At 41.4% G+C, this 19,400-nt stretch overlaps 1 protein-coding gene across 2 annotated transcripts; it reads right to left on the minus strand.

Moving 5' to 3' along the window:
* Nucleotides 1-16,737, minus strand: Znf212 (zinc finger protein 212). Of its 2 annotated transcripts, none has more exons than XM_026411173.1 (5): nucleotides 16,618-16,737; nucleotides 4,128-4,517; nucleotides 3,877-4,003; nucleotides 2,767-2,856; nucleotides 1-2,025 (listed from the first exon to the last, which is right to left on the minus strand). In XM_026411173.1, the coding sequence occupies exons 1-5, from the start codon at nucleotides 16,639-16,641 to the stop codon at nucleotides 1,163-1,165; spliced, it is 1,494 nt and encodes a 497-aa protein (XP_026266958.1). In that variant the 5' UTR covers nucleotides 16,642-16,737; the 3' UTR covers nucleotides 1-1,162. The 2 variants fall into 2 exon arrangements, with proteins under 2 accessions (XP_026266958.1, XP_077652048.1); XM_077795922.1 differs by lacking the exon at nucleotides 16,618-16,737 and adding an exon at nucleotides 4,619-5,112.
* Between the last annotated feature and the right edge of the window lie 2,663 nt (nucleotides 16,738-19,400).

A 19,400-nucleotide genomic window follows, 5' to 3' on the forward strand; every position in this document is an offset into this window, starting at 1 on the left:
TTTTTTTTATTCTAGGCAACTGTAAACCATCCAAGGGGACATTCACATATGACCCAGGAGCCCACTGCCATCCCTGTAAACAACAGTGGGGCAGGTCATCCGTCAACACTCCTGAGACAAGCATCTGTGTGCTTTCTGCCAATCTCTGGGACAGAAGTGTAATTTGAACAACCTCAAGTAACGACTGGTGTAATAGGTACAAACTAAATAACCACTGGCACAAGCTGAACACTTCGAGAAACAGACTAGTCTTCCACTGGGAGGCTGCACAAACACAGCAGGGTTGGGGCTCAGAGGGAGAGGGGTATGGTAAAACACCAGCACTCCCAGGACCAGAACCCTACTGGCCACTCCTTCACAGGAATCCGGCAGGGGGCTTCAGAGGCTAATTTTCCTCTTGGTCCTTCTGAGACAATTAGCCCCATTTAAGAGGGTCAAGCACACCCACAAGAGGGAGCCCAGCACTGTGTCCCCTTTGTTCTCTGCCTTAAGTGTGGCCAGGCTAAAACAGCCCCATAAACTATCCCCTCTTAGAGGGTAGGCGGAGTCCCCACGTTAGGAACAACTTCTACAACTCCTGAAATTAAAAACAAAAACAAAAACAAAACCAACTGTTGGGCTGTATATAATTTTTAAACTAGAATCTAACTAGAATCTAACTCCAAAAAAGGATCTTCAGAGCAGGATAAGCAGTTCATTTAAATTATTTCTTCTCTGTTATTAACAAAGAGACTACAAAAAAAAAGAGGAAGTGGAGAGTCACTCTTCCCAAAACTCCTCCTGTACCTGCTTGCCTGTAGCCCATGGGAAGACTTGCAATGCTGGGATTGGCCCTGGAACTGACCACCAATCCCTGTGGGGTCACCATGCCAACCCCAGCCCCCAAGTATCAGATGGATGGGAGAACCAGACTAGACTGGGCCAAAGAGACAGCACTCTCAGTGGCAGGGTCAAGATGATAAGAGAGGCTGGGCCCTAGATTCCTCCTCTTCCACAGGATTTTCAGGGCAGCCTTTGGGTTCGGTCTGGCACTTGGTCAAGGGAAGGCAAATCAGAAGCAAGGGCCCTCAGGAAGAAATTAGTCCCTGATAGCGCACAGTGTCTTTTCCGGGGGGACCAATGCCACCCCCCTCCGCCCCCGGACGGTGAGGGGTTGGCACCCTTAAAGAAGGCCATTGGGCCTTCCGGGGTCCAGGGTCAGTCCACCCCGCTCCCGCTGGTGGATCTTCTGGTGCTGTAGGAGGTGCTGCTTCTGGACAAAGCTCTTCTCACACTCGGGGCAGCTGTAGGGCCGCTCACCCGTGTGGATGCGCTGGTGCCGCACTAGGTCAGATGGGTGGCTGAAGCTCTTACCACAGTACCCACAGATGAGGGAACTCCGGCTTTTCCTCCAAGGGATGTGGCCAGGCAGGGCAACCAGGCTGTTGGGTGAGAACCTCTCCTGGACACGTGGGCTAGCACTAGGCCCCTCCTGAAGATGGCAGCGCTGATGGGTGATGAGGTTCACCTTGCAGCTGAAGCTCCTCTGGCACACTTCACACTGATGCAGCTTTGCCTTCTTTGCCTGTGGCTTCAGCCGTGGCCTGGGCCTAAGGCTCTCCTCTGACTCTGTGGTGGGGAAAGACTCCCACCCTGAGTGGCTCTGCAGATGTGTGGCCAGTTGTTGCTTGTAGCGGAAACTGATCTCACACTCAGAACATTCATAGGAACTGGCAGTGTCCTTTTTTAGCTTCAGGTTCTGCCCACATTCCTGACCCAGCTGGACCTGCCTGTGGGATTTCTGCTTTGTGGAGCAGCCCAGAATTCTGCCACTGGTAGGGTCTGTACTCCCCTCAATGGGATCCTCGAGATTAGAGTCCCCAGGGCCTGTCTCCAGAAGAACAGACCCACTCTGGCCATCCCAGAGCTCAAAATGCTCTGAGCGGAGAAGAGCCTGCTCTTCAGTAGCACCTGAGAACGTGCCAGGGGGGCCCACAGAGCCCTCCTGCTTGTACAGCACCTCCTGCTTGACCACAGCCCCGTCCACTGCAAAGAAAGAACAATAAAAAGATCACATTCTAGCACCTTTGGCCTCTTCAGAGCCAAACAAGTATCTGAGAATTTCAGAAGGGCTCAAATCAAAGTCCCATGGGAACAAATGAATTAGGACAATCTGGAAAAAGATGTAACTAAGTTCCAAGAATTATTAAAAACTAAATCTATATTTCTGTATAGACAGGTAACTGGAAATCTGAATACATTATTCTCAAAAAAACAATGTTATAAAAGGTAGCTCTCCAAACTTGTTTGCAAACTATTTAATCCCTGTGAAAAATGACAAAATACACTTCAACAAATATATTAATTTAGGAGAGTGTTGGAATAATAAATTTGAATAATTAAAGAAAAATACACTAGAGCTATAGCTTAAAAGGTGTGTCCAACTCTCTCTTTTCTGCATATTCTGCCCAAACATCCTACATTTCCTTGCCTCCTGATGCTCTGGCCCGCCTCTCTCCATCATGTTCTGATGATCTATTACATCCTCTATTCTGTAGAGCATTAAGAAATGTGGTATGTAGTCTTAAGGATCCACAGACTGGTAGGAGTAGACAGACATATGACTGGCAAAATGGTAGTCATAAAGGTATCTGGAACTAGCATATGCCAGATGAGGTTAATGATAGTCATCGTTTGGCAGTTCAACAGTGGGAGAGCTCCCCATGAGCTGCAGAGACCTGCTTCAAGGGAGAGGGGGACAGGAGAAAATATTCTACAGCCACTCACCAGTGTGGGCAGCATCAGGGCCTTCCTCCTCCAAGTCACCCAGCATTTCTGTACCCAAGTCTGCTTCTCCCTCTGGCTGGCCAAGGACCTCTAGGTTGGAAATGGCACAGTATGAGCCCAGAAGAGAGTAAAAGCTCACACAATGGTTAGCTGCTGATGAACACAGTTACTACTGGCAAGAAGCAAATATTAAAACTTCAAAAGACTCAAAGACTACTATTATTGTCACTCTCCCAAGTGCTCTGGGAAAATTAGACAATTCTGGCCATTGCTATGCATTGATTCAGCTAGCTGCTGCCATTACTGCTCCTCTATAAGGGCCGCCGGTCTCAGGCACCAGGCTGCAAAGCCCCTGCAGTACACCCAGCAGACTACCACCACCCCACACGCATGGCTGAAGACTTGCCAAAGCCCCTTTCAGGGCATCTAATTTCATCCTTGCTGAGGGACTGCCAGGTGACAGACAAGGAGACAGTTCTGAAGAAAGCACATGACCCAGCTAAGGTCACATGGTCACTTCTCAGGCCCATTGCCTACTTCCCTCTTCACTCACTCTGGTCCAGCCACACTGGTCATCCATTTCTCGGTGGGCCTACATTTTAAAGAGTTTGTTTACCAAACAAAATCTATTAGTTATGTAATAGGGAGTATGTGAGTTAAAATTTATATACATTAAGCAGCACTTCTAATCTACATGAAATATACATTTAGACCACAATGACTGACTAGCACTCCAGCCAAACTCCAAGAAAAAGGGTTTGGTCAATTTGTGCTACATCCCTCATCCCAGGTAATATAAGACTTCTAATCAAATAGTTTTAACTATTAAAAGCAACATGAGAAACCCCAGCAATACTACCATGCATCAGTAAATCTTCTCAAGAAGTGGCTGTGTAACTGCAGAGAAGAAATACTAGAAGGCAAACCTCTGAGACTTTTCCTAAGGTTTTTGTAAGTGAGAGGACCTAGAGACTCCCACTTTTCCTGACACAGGCCAACAGGGGATCCCAAGTCAATCTGAGACACAGGTGTAGTCAGAGGCACAAGCCACTGGCCACAGTGTATGAGAGAATTCCAGGGGAAAACTGGAATCCTAGTACTGCTACTCACTCAGAGAGACCAGTGTTTCATAGTTGCTCTCCATGACGTTCCTGTAGAGCTCCTTCTGCCAGTCCTCCAGGTTCTCCCACTCCTGCTCAGAGAAACAGACGCCATCATTCTCAAGTGACCTGGACACCTAAAACCAAAAACGACACACAATGAGCACCTTGGAGTCATGAAGGCCAAGCCAACAATTCAAAATCATGGCCAATAGAAGCTGGGCTCCCCTTCTTGCCTAACTTAGTGCTCTGTGGTTCTACCTTAGGGGCCTCCCCCTTGCTGCCAGGGGGCAGCCGCAGGACCCAGGAGCTCCTGTTGCGCAGCAGGTTCTCCACGTTCTCCAGCCGCCGCTGTAGCAGCCCGTACTCCTGCAGCAGGGTCCCCAGCACGGCCCACTTGCCCTCCAACTGGTTGCCCAACTCCACGGCCGTCTTCTCATAGTCTGCCAACTTCTTTTCTGCTGTCCCAGTGCGTCCCTCTAGGCTCTGTAGCCGGGCAGCCTGGGACTCCATCTTCTTCTCCACAGACTGGATAGCAGCCACCACTGTCCAGAGTGAGATCTCTGTGGTCTGAAAATATGAGCTTTTTTCTGTTGCTTGTGAAGGAGGTGTCGAAGTTGTTAAAGGGGCAGAGCGCCGCTTTCGTCTATGCTGAAGGATCAATCAAAAAAGATACAGGGTCAGTCAGACAATGGTATTCCGAATATCAAGTAAAGAAAGCAATGTCAAAGTGCAAAAGAACTCAGAGCTACCTTATTTCTTTCTTCTTCTTTTTCTTTCCCTCTTACTTTATCTTGTTACTGGATCGAACCAGGGGCACTTTACCAATGAGCTACATTCCCAGTCCTTTTTGAGACATTGTCTCACTAAGTTGCTGAAGATGGCCTCAAATTTGTTATCCTTCTACCTCAGCCTCCGAAGCTGCTGGGATTAAAGGCCCATATTTGGCTTTTTTTAAAAGTATGCACTTTTTAATTCTGATATTGAAAATGTGTATATTGTAATAACTTTGGAGAATACTGTAGAAAAGTTATATAAACTGTCTGAACTTATGTAGATTATATATATGAGCTTTTTTCTTTTCTTTTTCAGTGAAATCAAAATCATATTGCACATATTTTGCTGCCTGCATTTCACACTTAGCATATTTTATGAGACTTTCCTGTACTGGAGTTCATTTTTTAAACAGTTTCTTCCTACTTTATGTTTTGAACTATATAATAAATGATGTCATTTATATCCACTTTGCCTCCACATTCCTACCTGACATCAATAGTTGATCAAGTCACTGCTGCTGCAAACCTTTCAATGGCTCCCCATGATAAGAGAAAATTCCTTAGCAGGACCTGCAAGACCCAACTCATTCCTTATTTATCCTAATAGTTGATATAGTGAATAACACAAATAAATCCTTAAAAAAACATTTGCTGAAATGACTTGACTAAGCCTGCTGACATTTTCCTTATAATTCTCATTTTTATGGTCTTATAATTCTCATTTTTTGACTGAAGCTCAAAAGTTCTAAAACCAACACTAGGGAAATCTTTCTGAAGCTGCTTTCTCACACACTGTCCTACTCCATTTTCATTTCAGTCCTAAACCCCCAAAGCTTGCTCCTCTTTCATGTGGCACTTTATTTAAGGCTGCTTATCTAACCCATTTTGGGGGAAATGAGACCAAGAGGAAATCTCTGAAAGAACTGCTGGGGGAAGGGGTCACAATCTGGCCTCAAACTGTGGACAAAATGAAACTGACTGGCATAGAACTGAACATTTAAGTTTGATCAAGACCTATTTTAGCTATTCATCATAGAACACACAAACGCTTACATATTCCCCTAAAAAGACTTAATTCAATATAAATTATAAATTCATGTGAAACCAAACATTAAGTTGGAAAAATTAACCTCATCACATTTGTTTTGCTTTTGTAAGTCTCTGTGTCACTGGCTTTTTGGAGGCTCATCTTTCCTCCCCGGGGCCACTAAGTGCTTAGTGCTTGCTAAGCACTTCTTCCAGACAGGGTGGTAGGTCAGGGTCTAAGAAGAAGAATGAACCCTTCCTCTTCCGCATAATAATAAAGAGTTTCTTCTGGGGCTGGGGATATTGCTCAGGCGGTAGAGCACTCACTTGGCATGCATGCGGCCTGGGTTCGATCCTCAGCACCACATACAAGTGGTCATGTTGTGTCCGCCGAAAACTAGAAAATGAGTATTGAAGTTCTCTCTCTCAGAGTTTCTTCTTTTCTTCCATTTTGAATTATCTAGCATAACTGAAAAATTCAAATGTCCATCACCTGACCCATGGATAAACAAACTGTGGTCCACCCATCCATGTTATGGGCTGAACTGTCTGGTCAAAAAAAAGCTGGAGAGCTGGGGTTGGAGCTCTATGGTGGAATGCTTGCTTCCCATGTGGGAGGTACTGAGTTCATTCCTCAACACCACATAAAATAAAAGTATTGTGTCCATCTACAACTAAAAATAATTTTAAAAAAATTAAAAAGATGCTGTAACCTGAACATCAGAATTTGACCTTGTTTGATAAAAGGGTTTTTCTGGAGGTAATCAAGTTATGATTATATTATGGTGGGACTTATCCAAAGGACCAGTGTCCTTATAAATCAGGGGAAATCTGGACAGAGACACAGAAACGGACAATGATATGAAGATACACACAGGAAGATGACCTGGAAGAGATGTCTGGGGTCACCAGAAACTAGGAGAGGGGTATAGACCTCATAAGGAGTCAGTCCTACGACACTTTGATTTCAGAAGTGTAGCCTCCAGAACGGAGATCACACACTTCTGTTGTGTAAGGCAGTCTGTGATTCATGACTTTGTTATCACAGCCCTAGGAAATTAACATGCCACACAGTAGACTAGTCCTCAGCAATTGAAGAGAACAAACTACTGACCTAATATTACTACATGCAAAGTCCAAGAAGCAAGACACAAAAGGCTCTATACTGTATTCCATTTAGATGCCATGTAGGAAAAGGCAAAACTATTGGGACAGAAAGATCAGTGGTTGTCAGGGGCCAGGAGTGGGAGGAGATTGATTATAAGCAATATGAGGGAAATTTCTGGGATGATAGAAATATTTTATATTTTAGTAATCTGATGTCTAAACATTTATCAAAACCCATTGAAGTATATGCACAGAGTGAATTTTACTATATCTCAATAAACAGGATTTAAAATGTCCATGTAGAAGAAAATGTTAGCTGTCATAAAAGTAAACAAAAACAAAATCTAAAAACAGAGAAAATATTGTGAAGAGAATATGAAATAGAGAGATCAAAGCATCTAAAAATAAAACTGCAGACTATAAAGCATTTATGAAAGTAGAAATGTAGGCAATCAATTAAATGACAAGACAACAGCTTTAGCAGTTAATGTGAATACAATCAAATGCAACCATTTTTCACCCATCAGATGACAAACATGGAAAAAGAATATAACATTTAGAGCTGATCATGATACAATCAACTGATACTTCCATGACCCTCCTGGAAGTCATGGAAAATACTACAAACCACCTTGTGAAGGAGACCTCAGGAAAATCTTTAAAAATCCTTGCCAGGACCACATGTAATCTAAGCGGCTTGAGAGGCTGAGGCAGGAGGATTGCGAGTTCAAAGCCAGCCTCAGACACACAGTGAGGCACTAAGCAACTCAATGAGACCATGTCTCTAAAATAAAAATACAAAATAGGGATGAGGATGTGGCTCAGTGGGTGAATGCCACCAAGTTCAATTCCCAGTACCAAAAAAAAAAAAAAAAACTTTACCTGGCAATCCCACTTAGGGAACATAGCTTACAAAAATAAGCAGTACTTGATGACATACCCATGAAGATAACTAATTATTGGTTAAGATACTTTGGAACAGTCAAAACCTGGAAATAACTTAGATGTTTGTTAAAATAATGGTAAAATAAATTATGGCATAACCCAAGATGGTTTTACATAACCATTAAAGAAATGAGTTAGACGTGTATGTATGGTTTAGAGAAAACACAGCGAGGGCTGGGCATGGTAGTGCATGCCTCTAATCCTAGCAGCTTGGGAATTAGCAAAAGACCCTGTCTCAAAATAAAAAATAAAAAAGATATAGGTCAGTGGTTAAGCACCCTTGAGTTCAATCCCGGGTGTTAACAACAACAAAGAAAACATTGATAAGGTTAAAAGTCCAAATTTTAGGAAAATATATGTATTATCATCTCATTTTCCTATAGAAGAGAAAACATTTATGTAAGCTTGTTTCATCACACAGAAAGGTTTGAAAAGATATTCAACATGCAGTTAACAAACGGGGTTGCACCTTCATGAGGTTGAGAGAAATGGATTTTACTCTTTCATTAAAAAAGTTATTGCTAATTTGATTTTTTTTTTTTTTTTGATACCAGGGATTGAAGCCAGGGATGCTTCCCCACTGAGCCACAGGCCTACCTTTTTTGTATTTTATTTAGAGACAGGATCTCACTGAGTTGCTTAGTGCCTTGTTTTTGCTAAGGCAAGATCCTCCTCCCACAGCCTCCTGAGCTGCTGAGACTACAGGCATGCACCAACCATGCCTAGCTCATTTGACTTTTTAATAAGCATGTATTCTTTTGTAATTTTTTTCTTAAATTCAATTATGTAAGAGTATTTCTGAAGACAATGAAAATACAAAGGTACACTATGCTGACCATGCTTCTGAAGTTCCTGGCACAATCTTGCCTTTGAATAACATATTGTCAGATCATGAGTCAAACAACTGACATGTTGCTATGGTCCAAAACGTTACCATTAAGTACAAGATAGAGTCCCAACTGTTAAGAAAACAACAGTTAGCTTGAGTTAATGCAAAGCAAATAACATTCTAAAGTGATACTTAAGTTGAACTAGATGGTATCTACAATCTTTCCCAACTAAGAGATACTATTACCTTTTAATATCAAATAGTTTAAAATTGAACACATAAAATGTATAAAATAGTGACAACAGCCAGGTGCAGTGGCACACAACTGTAATCCCAGTGACCTGGGAGACTAGGGAGGAGGATCAGAAGTTCCAGGCCAGCCTCTGCAACTTAGTAAGACCCTGTCGCATAATAAAATTAAAACAGAGAGCTGGGCATGCTTGTCGACAGACAAGATTAATATTGTTAAAATGGCAATGTTATCAAAAGCAATAAATAGATTCAACACAATCCATATAAAAGTACCAATGATATTCTTCACAGAACTAATAAAACAGTCTTAAAATTAATTTGGAAGATTAAGAGACCCAGAATAGCCAAAGCAATTGTAAGCCACAAAAGCAAGGCAGAAGGCATAACGATATCTGACTTCAAATTACACCACAGAGCTATAGTAACAAAAACTGCATGCTACTGGCATAAAACCAGACTCACAGATCAATGGTACAGAGTACAGGAGACATAGACGAATCCACATATCTGCAGTCACCTTATCCTTGACAAAGGTACCAAAAACATAACTGGAGAAAAGACATCCTGTTTAACAAATGGTGCTGGGAAAGTTGGTTATCCATATGTAAAAGAATGAAACTAGATTCCTATCTTTCACCCTGAACAAAAATCAACTCAAAAATGGATCAAAAATCTTGGAATCAGACCAGAAACTATGCAACTCCTACAAGAAAACATGGGATCAACACTCCAGCATATAGGTATTCTCAATAGAACCCCTAAAGCTCAGGAAATAATGCCAAAATGAATGGGATGGCATCAAATTAAAAAGTTTCTGCACAGCAAAGGAAATAAATAAGAATGTGAAGAGAGAACTTTCAGAATGTGAAAAAATCTTTGCTAGCTACTCTTCTGACAGAGGACTAATATCTAAAGCATACAACAAACTCAAAAAAACTTAACAGCAAATAAACAACTAGCCCAATTAATACATGGGTAAATGACTTAAACAGACACTTCTCAAAATAAACACAAGTGACCCATGAATATATGAAAAAACTGTTTAACATCATTAGAAATTAGGGAAATGCAAATCAAAACTACACTGATAATTTATTTCATACCAGTCAGAATGGCAATCATGAAGAATACAAACAAGCGGGGCTGGGGATGTGGCTCAAATGGTAGCGCGCTCACCTTGCATACGTGAGGTACTGGGTTCGATTCTCAGCACCACATAAAAATAAGTAAGTGAAATAAAGGCATGCTGTCCATCTACAATTAAAAAATAAATATTAAAAAAAAAGAATACTGTCCATCTACAATTAAAAAATAAATATTAAAAAAAAAAAGAATACAAAAGAGGGCCAGGTGCCATGTCGCATCCTTTTAATCCCAGTGGCTCGGGAAGCTGAGGCAGGAGGATCACAAGTTCAAAGTCAGCATAAGCAAAATTGAGGCACTAAGCAACTCAGTGAGACCTTGTCTTGAAATCCCCCCCCCCTCCACCCCCCACACAAAAGAATATAAACAATAATAAATGCTGGAGAGGATGTGAAGAAAAAGGATTGTAAATTGATACAATCACCATAGAAATCAGTAAGGAGGCTCCTCAAAAGACTAGAAATGGAAATACCATATGACCCAGCTATACCATTCCTCAGTATTTATCCTACAGAATTACTCATCTTACTACAGTGACATATGTGTACCCATGTTTATAACAGCACAATTCACAATAGCCAAACTATGGAATCAACCTAAGTATCTTTTTTTTAATATTTATTTTATAGTTGTTGTTTTTTAATATTTATTTGTATCTTTATGTGGTGCTGAAGTTTTAACCCAGTGCCTCATGTGTGCTAGTTGAGCACTCTACCACTGAGCTACAACCCCAGCCCCACCAGCCTAAGTATCTATCAACAGATGAATGGATAAATAAAATGTGGTATATATGTATATATACAAAATTGAGTTTATTCAGCCATAAAGAAAGATTAAATTGTCATTTGCAGGAAAATGGATAGAATTTGAGACCATTATGTTAAGTGTAATAAGCCAAATGCAGGTCAAGGATCTCTCATATATGGAAGCTAAAGAGTAAAAAGGAAAAGAAAAAAGGTGTTGGGGGTGATCAAATGAAAAGCAAGGGGAGATCAGAAGCGGAAAGGAACAAAGGGGTAAGGAAAAAAAAGATGGGGGCAGATCTCATGAAAATCAAAGAGGTCAACAGAGGAAAGAAACCAAAGGGTAGGAGATGGAAAGGGAGTGGGGGGAAGTGCTGGGGGGGAACACTGGCCAAATTACCTTGTTATATTGTATACATATACTACTAATAAGTAAGAACAAATTCCACTATTATATACAACTATAATGCAACAATTTTAAAAATGTGGAGGAAAAAACAAAACCCAAGGGACTGAGGATGTAGCTCAGTGGTAGAGTACTCCTGCATCCAATCCCCAGTACCACTTACAAACACACACTCAGAAAGTAGTGACAACAAATACTCATGGTTTCACTACTCAGTTACACACACACACACACACACACACACACACAATTTCCTTTAATGTCTTTTGTGTTATTCTCTAACTACTATCCTTGATTTTTTTTTTACTATTAATTGCCTTTTTCCACGTATTTATATTTGTTTCCAAGAAAACATATTCATGAGTTTTGTATGTTTTAGGACTTTACATGAATTGAATCATTCTCCCACAACTCCTGGGTATATTTTATTGTTGCATGTGGTTATGATTGATGTTCACTGCTGTATCATATTCATTGTATAATACTGTTTATTTTTCCATTCCACTACTAAAGTTTCTATCTTTCTGTCATTACAAACACTGCTATGATGAACAGGACTATACATGGGTCCTAAGTCCTAGGAGACACACCTGGGCAAGTGTTTCCTTAGGGTACAGTTCTAGGAAAGGGATTTTTCCATCATAGAGTATGTATGCATCCTGAAATTACGCAGATAATGTCAAATGTTACATCTTTATATGTATTGGCCATTCAAAATTTCCCCTTCAGTGAAATATCTGCTTAAGTATTTTATCCATTTATTTTGGGTTGACTTTTCCTGTCTCAAAATTTCTGAATTAATTCTGGAAACTAATCTCCAGCACAGATAAGTTACAAATATTCTTATTTGTGCATAATGGGTTTTTGTTTTTTAAGTTTAAAGTTCTTTTTTAGAGAGAGAGAGAGAATTTTTTTAATATTTATTTTTTAGTTTTTGGCAGACACAACATCTTTGTATGTGGTGCTGAGGATTGAACCCGGGCCACACGCATGCCAGGTGAGCGCGCTACCGCTTGAGCCACATCCCCAGCCCCATAATGGGTTTTCACTTTTGTTGGGGGGTGGGTACTGGGGATTGAATTCAGGGACCCTTTACCACTGAGCTACACCCACAGTTCTTTATATTTTTTATTACAAGACAGGATTTTACCAAGTTACTGAGGCTGGCCTTGAACCTGCTATCTTCTGCCTCAACCTCCCAAATCACTGGGAATTCAAGCATATACCACCATATCCAGCTTACTTTTTATTATCTTAACTTTAATATAGTTATGTTTTATTTGTGTCCTTTTATGGTTTCAACTTTTGTGTCGGAGGTTAAAAATAAACTTAAATTCCATAATATCATTTTCTAAACTTTTTATAGTTTTGCCTTTATCTTTTAAATACTTAAATTCAATTAAAATTCATTTATTTGTACAGCACAAATCCTGACTTCCATATGGGTAATTCAATCTTTTACCATTATAAAAGTAGTAGTAGCCTTCTTTAGCAATATTTATATATACTTAAGCCAACTTTCTTTTCATTGGTTTTGGCCTGGTACATTGTCTTCACATCCTTTTATATTTAGCATTTCTTTAGACTTATCTTTTAGTTGTATCTCTTATAAATCATACTTGGGGGGCTGGCACTAAGGTTCAGCAGTAGAGCACTCACCTAGCACATGCAAGGCCCTGGGTTCTATCCTCAGCACCACATAAATAAAGGTATAAAAAATGTAAGCATAACATATTATAAAAATAAATAAATAATACTTGGATTTGTTTTCCCTCATCCTAACAATCTCTGCCTTTTTCTTTAATATAATTTTTTTCTTATTCTATTAGCCCCCCTTCTAAGTTATTCAATTTCTAGTATTTTAGCAATTGGCCTTGAAATTATAGGAAGCATACTTACAAAGATCTTTAAATACTTGAATTGTGATCATCTCTATATCAATGCTGTAATGTGCTGAAATTCCCTTTAATTGTATAAGAAATTATTAGTTTTATTCAGCCAATATTTATTTAGATTTACTTATTTTCACAGATCATCACAGTATTTTCCATTTTCAGAGTTTCCATTTGGGAAAATTTTCCTTTTACCTAAAGTATATTCTTCAGAATGTTCTCTAATGAAAGTGTATTGGTAGCAAATTGTTAAATTTCAATTTATCTGAAAATATTTTACCATTGTTTTTGAAAGATATTTTTGTTGAGTATAAAATTCTCAAAACATGATTATTTTTCTTTCATCCTAACAATATCATTTTACCGTTATCAGACTTCCATCATTGCTGTTGAAAAGTTGTCCCCCCTGAGCCTAGATTTCTTTTTTTTTAAGTTCTAGTACATTCATTTTATTTATCTATTTTTTTAATGTGGTGCCGAGGATGGAATCCACCAACTTGCATGTGCTAGGCGAGCACCGTACCGCTGAGCCACAACTCCAGCCCCAGAGATTTCTTTTATATCTATCCTGATTGATGATATATCATTATTTCCATGTACTGGCATTTGTCAATCCTACAATATCATCAGACATTAGCAACTCATCATATATAGCCTCCAGTACACGGAGAGAAAGTCCAAGTGACAGCAAGTGTTTTCCTCCTAGTTCCAGTTAGATGAGTGTTAGATTTTCTTGTTCCATTTTTTAAAAAATATTTATTCACGATACCTTTATTTCACTCATTTAGTTTTTTAACGTGGTGCTGAGGATTGAACCCAGGGTCCCGCGGGTATGAGACAAGCCCTTTACCGCTGAGCCACAACTCCAGCCCCAATTTTCCATTTTTCTTATCTCTTATCTTCTCACATTTCCCTTCTCTTTTTTTTACTTACTCTGCATTGTTTTCTGGATAATTTCTTCACTTCCACCAGTTAATTATCGGTGTGTCTAATATGCAAATAAGTATAGCTTTCCACTGACTTTAAAATTTTAATTATATTTTTTATTCTTAGAACTTCTATTTTAGAACTATAGTTGTAGCTCAGTGGTAGGGTGCTTGCCTAGCACATGTGAGGCACTAGGTTTGATCCTAAGCAATACATAAAAACATAATTATATCCATCTACAACTAAAAATATTTTTAAAAATAAATTCTATTTTACTTTTTCAAACTGGGTTGTTTTCTCTCTTGACCCTTATTCATATTTCCCATTCTTTCTTTTATCTTTAAATATATTAAGCACAGTTATTTCATATTCTGTGTCTAATACCACTAATGTGTGAAATCTTTGAGGATTTAATTTGTTGACCATTATTTTTACTGGCTTTTCTTTTCCTTGTTTGTTTGGTAATTTTTTAAAATCATAAACTCGTACTTCTTAGAACTTTATCCATTGGAATTAGTTGAAGTCAGGCTGCAGTTGTAGCTCAGTGGTACAGTGCTTGCCTAGCACGTGTGAAACACTGGGTTCAATTTTCAGCACCATATAAAAATAAATGAATAAAATAAAGGTATTGTTTCCATCTACAACTAAAAACATTAAAAAAAAAGAATTAGTTGAAGTCTAAGTTAAATGTAGATTCCTTCAGAAGAGATTTGTTTGTGGGCTGGGGTTGTGGCTCAGTGGTAGAGTGCTTGACTACCAGGTGCAAGGCCCTGGGTTTGATCCTCAGCACCACATAAAAATAAATTAATAAAATAAAGGCATTGTGCCCAACTATAACTAAAAATTAAATATTTTTTAAAAAATTTGTGTTTGTTTTTGACAAACAACTGGGAATTCTTTAAATGCTTGGCTTAGGATTTCTTGAACTATTCTATTCAGAGAGTATGAATTCAAGCAACAAGCTCATAAATTCTCAAGGGAGGGGCTGGGGATGTGGCTCAGGCTGTAGCGCGCTGCCTGGCATGCATGTGGCCCGGGTTCGATACTCAGCACCACATACAAACAAGGATGTTGTGTTCGCCGATAATTGAAAAATAAATATTAAAATTCTCTCTCTTTTTAAAAAAAAATTCTCAAGGGAAATCTCAGACCCATCTCACAATGTCAAGGTTTAATGCCTTTTTAAATTTTTTGCAATCACCTAGGGGAAAGAGCTTACATTTAATTAATTCAGCCTTAGAATATTGCCCTTTGAATTCTCAGCTTTAGGGGGTTGTAACAGGAGGCTTCTCTATCTTAAGCTCTGAGTTTTGTCTTCTATTTTCTAGGTCCCTTGAGGTCATAAAATACCAAAAATGAATGTTCAGAAAATACCCTCAAAGTTGGCCTCAGAACTCTGCTTACCTCTTTAAAATGTTCCCTCTTTCACTTACTTTATGCAAATATTCTTTACTATACATTTCAAATGCATTTATATAGGTGTTTTTCTCAGCATTTATTAATTGTTTTCATCAAGGCAAGGACTTGGACTAGAGATACTTTATCTTAAGAGATAAAGTCTGAGAACAGAAACATGCTGAAGAACAAATCTGTCCTACAGTGACAAATCCCTAAGTTATCTGAAGCGAGATTTGGGATTTTGGTGATCTTTAAGGCTTCCTCGCCACAAAGTCTGTTGGTGACGCGTAAGCAATCCTGGAACGAGCAGTAGGGAGCAAGCATTCTAGCAGGGTTCTCCTGCCCCAAGTCTTCCAAATCCTCCCTTCTCCACTTCCTGCAAGAATGGAATCTAGTGCACCCTGCTCAAGGTAACGTTTTCACCACAGGATCTTCTTAGCCCTTCATTCTCACTGAAGATCTCACATGATTCTGAAAAGGTTTGTGGACCCAAAACGGCTGCATTAAAACCCTATTCAGTTATACCTGCCCTCCCCATAGGAAAGCCTCCCCGGTATTTTTAAGTTAACCATTACTCCAGAACAGAAATGAGGAGTGTCAGCGCTAGAAGGAACCCTAGAAATCATCTAGCAACTAACTCAACACTTGCAACTCAGAGTTCAACGGAGACCCAGAGGGTGGACACAGTTGCCTAAAATCACCTAAACTGGGTGGCTTGAGAGCTCGGGTAGGACTGACCTCGTTTCCCGTCTCCATACCCAGGTACTCCTAACAAGCGCCAGTGTCTTGACATTCCTTGAAAAGGGGTGGTTTCGGGAGGCAGAAGGGGAGGAAAGAACTCCGACACCTTCGCAAACAAAACCCAGCAACTACGGTAAGTGACACCTGTCCCCAAGCACAGGCGACCCCGCCCGCTCTCATTCGTGGCTGCACCCCAGCACAGAAAGTTGTAGGAGTGTGACAGAGAAACCGGCAGCGCGTCAGGCCAGACGGCGCGGTGAACGAGTGTGGGGTCCCCGGAGCACCGGGCGAGCTCGCTGGTGGCGACGGAACCGTGGGTTCCCAGGCCGGGCAAGAAGCAGAAACGTATGGCCACTGGGACAATCCCAAGAACGTGAAACGAGCCTCGCGGAATTTCTGGGCGCCGGCGCAGAGGCGCCGGACGGACGCGGAGGGAGCGGGTGCCTGGGGCCGCGGGCGGGTGAGGGAGGGGCGCCCGCCCGCGCCCGCCGCAGCGCGCGACGCCGACCCCGCCCCGACGGGCTCCGCCGCCTGAACGGCCTGAAGGTCGCAGGGGAGCCTCTCACCCGAGCAGGCGCCGCCTCCGCCATGGCTCCAGTCGCCGCTCAACAGCCGGGCCGCCTGAGAGCCGTCGGGCTGCGCGCCAGTCCGCCCGCGCCCGGACGCTCTCGGAAGCTGCCGCCGTGTTGACGCGAGGTGCACTCTGGGAGCCGGCCCTGCCCGCCAAGATGGGGCTCAGTCGCCCGGCCCACGCGCCGGTTTCCATCGCGCCCCCGTGCGGCCGGAGGACGAACGGCAGGCCGGAACCCAGGCCAGCGCGGCATGGCGAGCCAGCTCCAACCTTGAAGTCCAGAGCACGTTGTGAATTGAGGGAGAACCCGCGGGCCTTTGTGTGTCTTTTGGGTGCCAGCACTTTACTAAATGCTTTGCGGGATTGAAAAATGCATGAAACTCGGACTTTGCTCCTAGAGAAGAACATGTAACCTACTCAGGGAAAGGAGATATGGCCCCAACTGGCAAGTGCCCTTATACTAGTAGTGCACTTATTACCTGGCTTTTTAGATAATAGAATCTCATTTTCATATCAACAGTGTGGAGTCAAGGACCCAGTCAACCCACTAAGTGTGGTGTCACATGCCTTGGAAAATCCAAGATAGACTTGATTCAAATAATTAATCCAGTCCTTGAGCTGCATGTGTATTAGAAGGTGTGTTCGGAGTTTAGGATTAGAAAGCATGGCCACGTTACCATTTCATCACCATATACCAGCAACACTCCTGCAACCATACTTACCTAATTTATACCATTTTGCCTCTCTAGATATGTGAATGAGAGTGAAATGAACGTCTAATGACAGGCATGAAGCGCTTCCTCTGAGATGTAAACTCTTAAAATCAACAGAAAATGTGTTACCCTAGACTGTCTCCTTCACAGGAAGGGCTGAGGTCAGATTCCACTTCCTCAAAGAGGTCTGCCCTACCTACTCTGACTACAGCCCAACTCTCTCCTCCATCCCCAAACTCCTTGTCTTCACCCTGCTGGAAATAACCTCTTTTTTTTTTTTTTCATTTACTTCTCTGTCTCTTCCACTAAAATGTCTTTTCACAGTATCGTCTACTCATTTTTCTCAGAAGTGCTCCCAAATGCTTTTGAATGATTAAGTAGTGAATCAGAGAGTAAGGATATAAAAAGCCATCTCAAAGATGGTGGCGCACACCTGAAATCCCAGGGGCTCAGGAGGCTGAGGCAGGAGGATTGTGAGTTCAGAGCCAGCCTCAGCAACAGGCGAAGTGCTAGGCAACTCAGTGAGACCCTGTCTCATAAATAAAATACAAAATAGGGCTGGGAATGTGGCTCAGTGGTCAAGTGCCCCTGAGTTTCATCCGTGGTAGAAAGAGAGAGAGAGAGAGAGAAAAGATATGATTTTCAGGGCAAACAGATTGACAGGAGCTTGATTGAATCATTACCAAATCTTAAGGAAGAATGGACCAGCCTGAAGAGACTAATTAACAATAAGTTCTGACCTCTCTCAGACCAATAAACACTTGCTGTCAGACTCAGAAAGACATGTATCATGATTGTGGAGACAGACATATCAGGACATAGGGCATTGTTCATAGAACTCAGCCCTCATTCCATTTCTATGCTCACCAGGCTGCTGACTGATGAGTCAAGTTTCCACGTAGCTGCTGGGAGACAACATGCATTAGACTGATGGGAATGAACAGTCCACCCCTGGAAATGGTTAAACTGATACTCTAGTTTGTCCATCAATCTCTAGAGAGCTTGATTCAGAATTCTCATGCTGAGCCTGGGATTCTGGAAAAGAGTTTATTTTATTTATTTTTTTTTTAAAGAGAGAGTGAGAGAGAGAGAGAATTTTTAATATTTATTTTTTAGTTCTCGGCGGACACAACATCTTTGTATGTGGTGCTGAGGATCGAACCCAGGCCGCACGCATGCCAGGCGAGCGCGCTACCGTTTGAGCCACATCCCCAGCCCTGGTAAAGAGTTTAGATTGAATTTCCAGCCTTCCATGGAGGAGGGAGACAACACCAGGTACTGGTCTGTAGGTGCCTGGCCTTTGGGAAATGGTGTAGGGCAATGATTTAGGAAATGTGACTGGAGAATGACACCAGTCCTGGCCCAGCACTGCCATTTACTCGAGGTGGACCTTGTGCAAATCTTTAACTCTTGGTACTGTCATTTCCTCCTTATTCTTGGGGAATAATAATACTGTTTAGTTCACAGACTTCCTGTAAGGAAGTTAAATGAGTTAAATGAATGAATTCAAGGCATTAAAATAGCACCTGTCATGGAGTAAGAGTTCAAGGAGTGCTCATGATCATATAACAAAGACTTAGAGGCTGCTCTGGCTAAAAACAGTGACTCTTGGGGCTGCAAATTTCCAGTTGGAAATGAAAGGCCAAATGAAAACTTGGCATCTCTGCATCTGACTCTTTTTCTCAGAGTCATTCTCTCTCTCTCTTTTTTTTTTTTTTTTTTTTTTTGACTGTCTTACTATGTTACCCAGGCTGGTCTGGAACTTCTGGACTCAAGTGATCCTCCTGCCTCAGCCTCCCAAATAGCTGGGACCACAAGTGCAGCCACCACACCTCCCAGATTTCTTATTGCATCTCTCTCTTTCTCTCTTTTTCACATTTTGAATTTTAAATGTATTAATGTAAAATGTCTTCAAAACTTCATTAATTATTTGGCTAACAACTGGTACATAATTCCTCTCAGGGAAAGAATAGTATTTCATTTGTCCAGAGTTTTATAGGTCATTTTATTTATGGAAGAAGAGTCACAAAGGCATGGCTTGGAAGGCAGAAGGTGAAAAGTTAAA

This window comes from Urocitellus parryii, chromosome 3 (assembly GCF_045843805.1).
Source record: "Urocitellus parryii isolate mUroPar1 chromosome 3, mUroPar1.hap1, whole genome shotgun sequence".
NCBI classification, from domain to species: domain Eukaryota; kingdom Metazoa; phylum Chordata; class Mammalia; order Rodentia; family Sciuridae; genus Urocitellus; species Urocitellus parryii.

Bases quoted from the DNA above. Each gene is read 5' to 3' on its own strand.
- Znf212 (XM_026411173.1), bottom strand. From the start codon at position 16,641: ATGGCGGAGGCGGCGCCTGCTCGG. The intron at 4,518-16,617 runs GTGAGAGGCTCC...TTGATCCTTCAG, and splicing joins CGGAGGCGGCGCCTGCTCGG to CATAGACGAAAGCGGCGCTC. The intron at 2,026-2,766 runs GTGAGTGGCTGT...CTTTCTTTGCAG, and splicing joins CCCTGATGCTGCCCACACTG to TGGACGGGGCTGTGGTCAAG.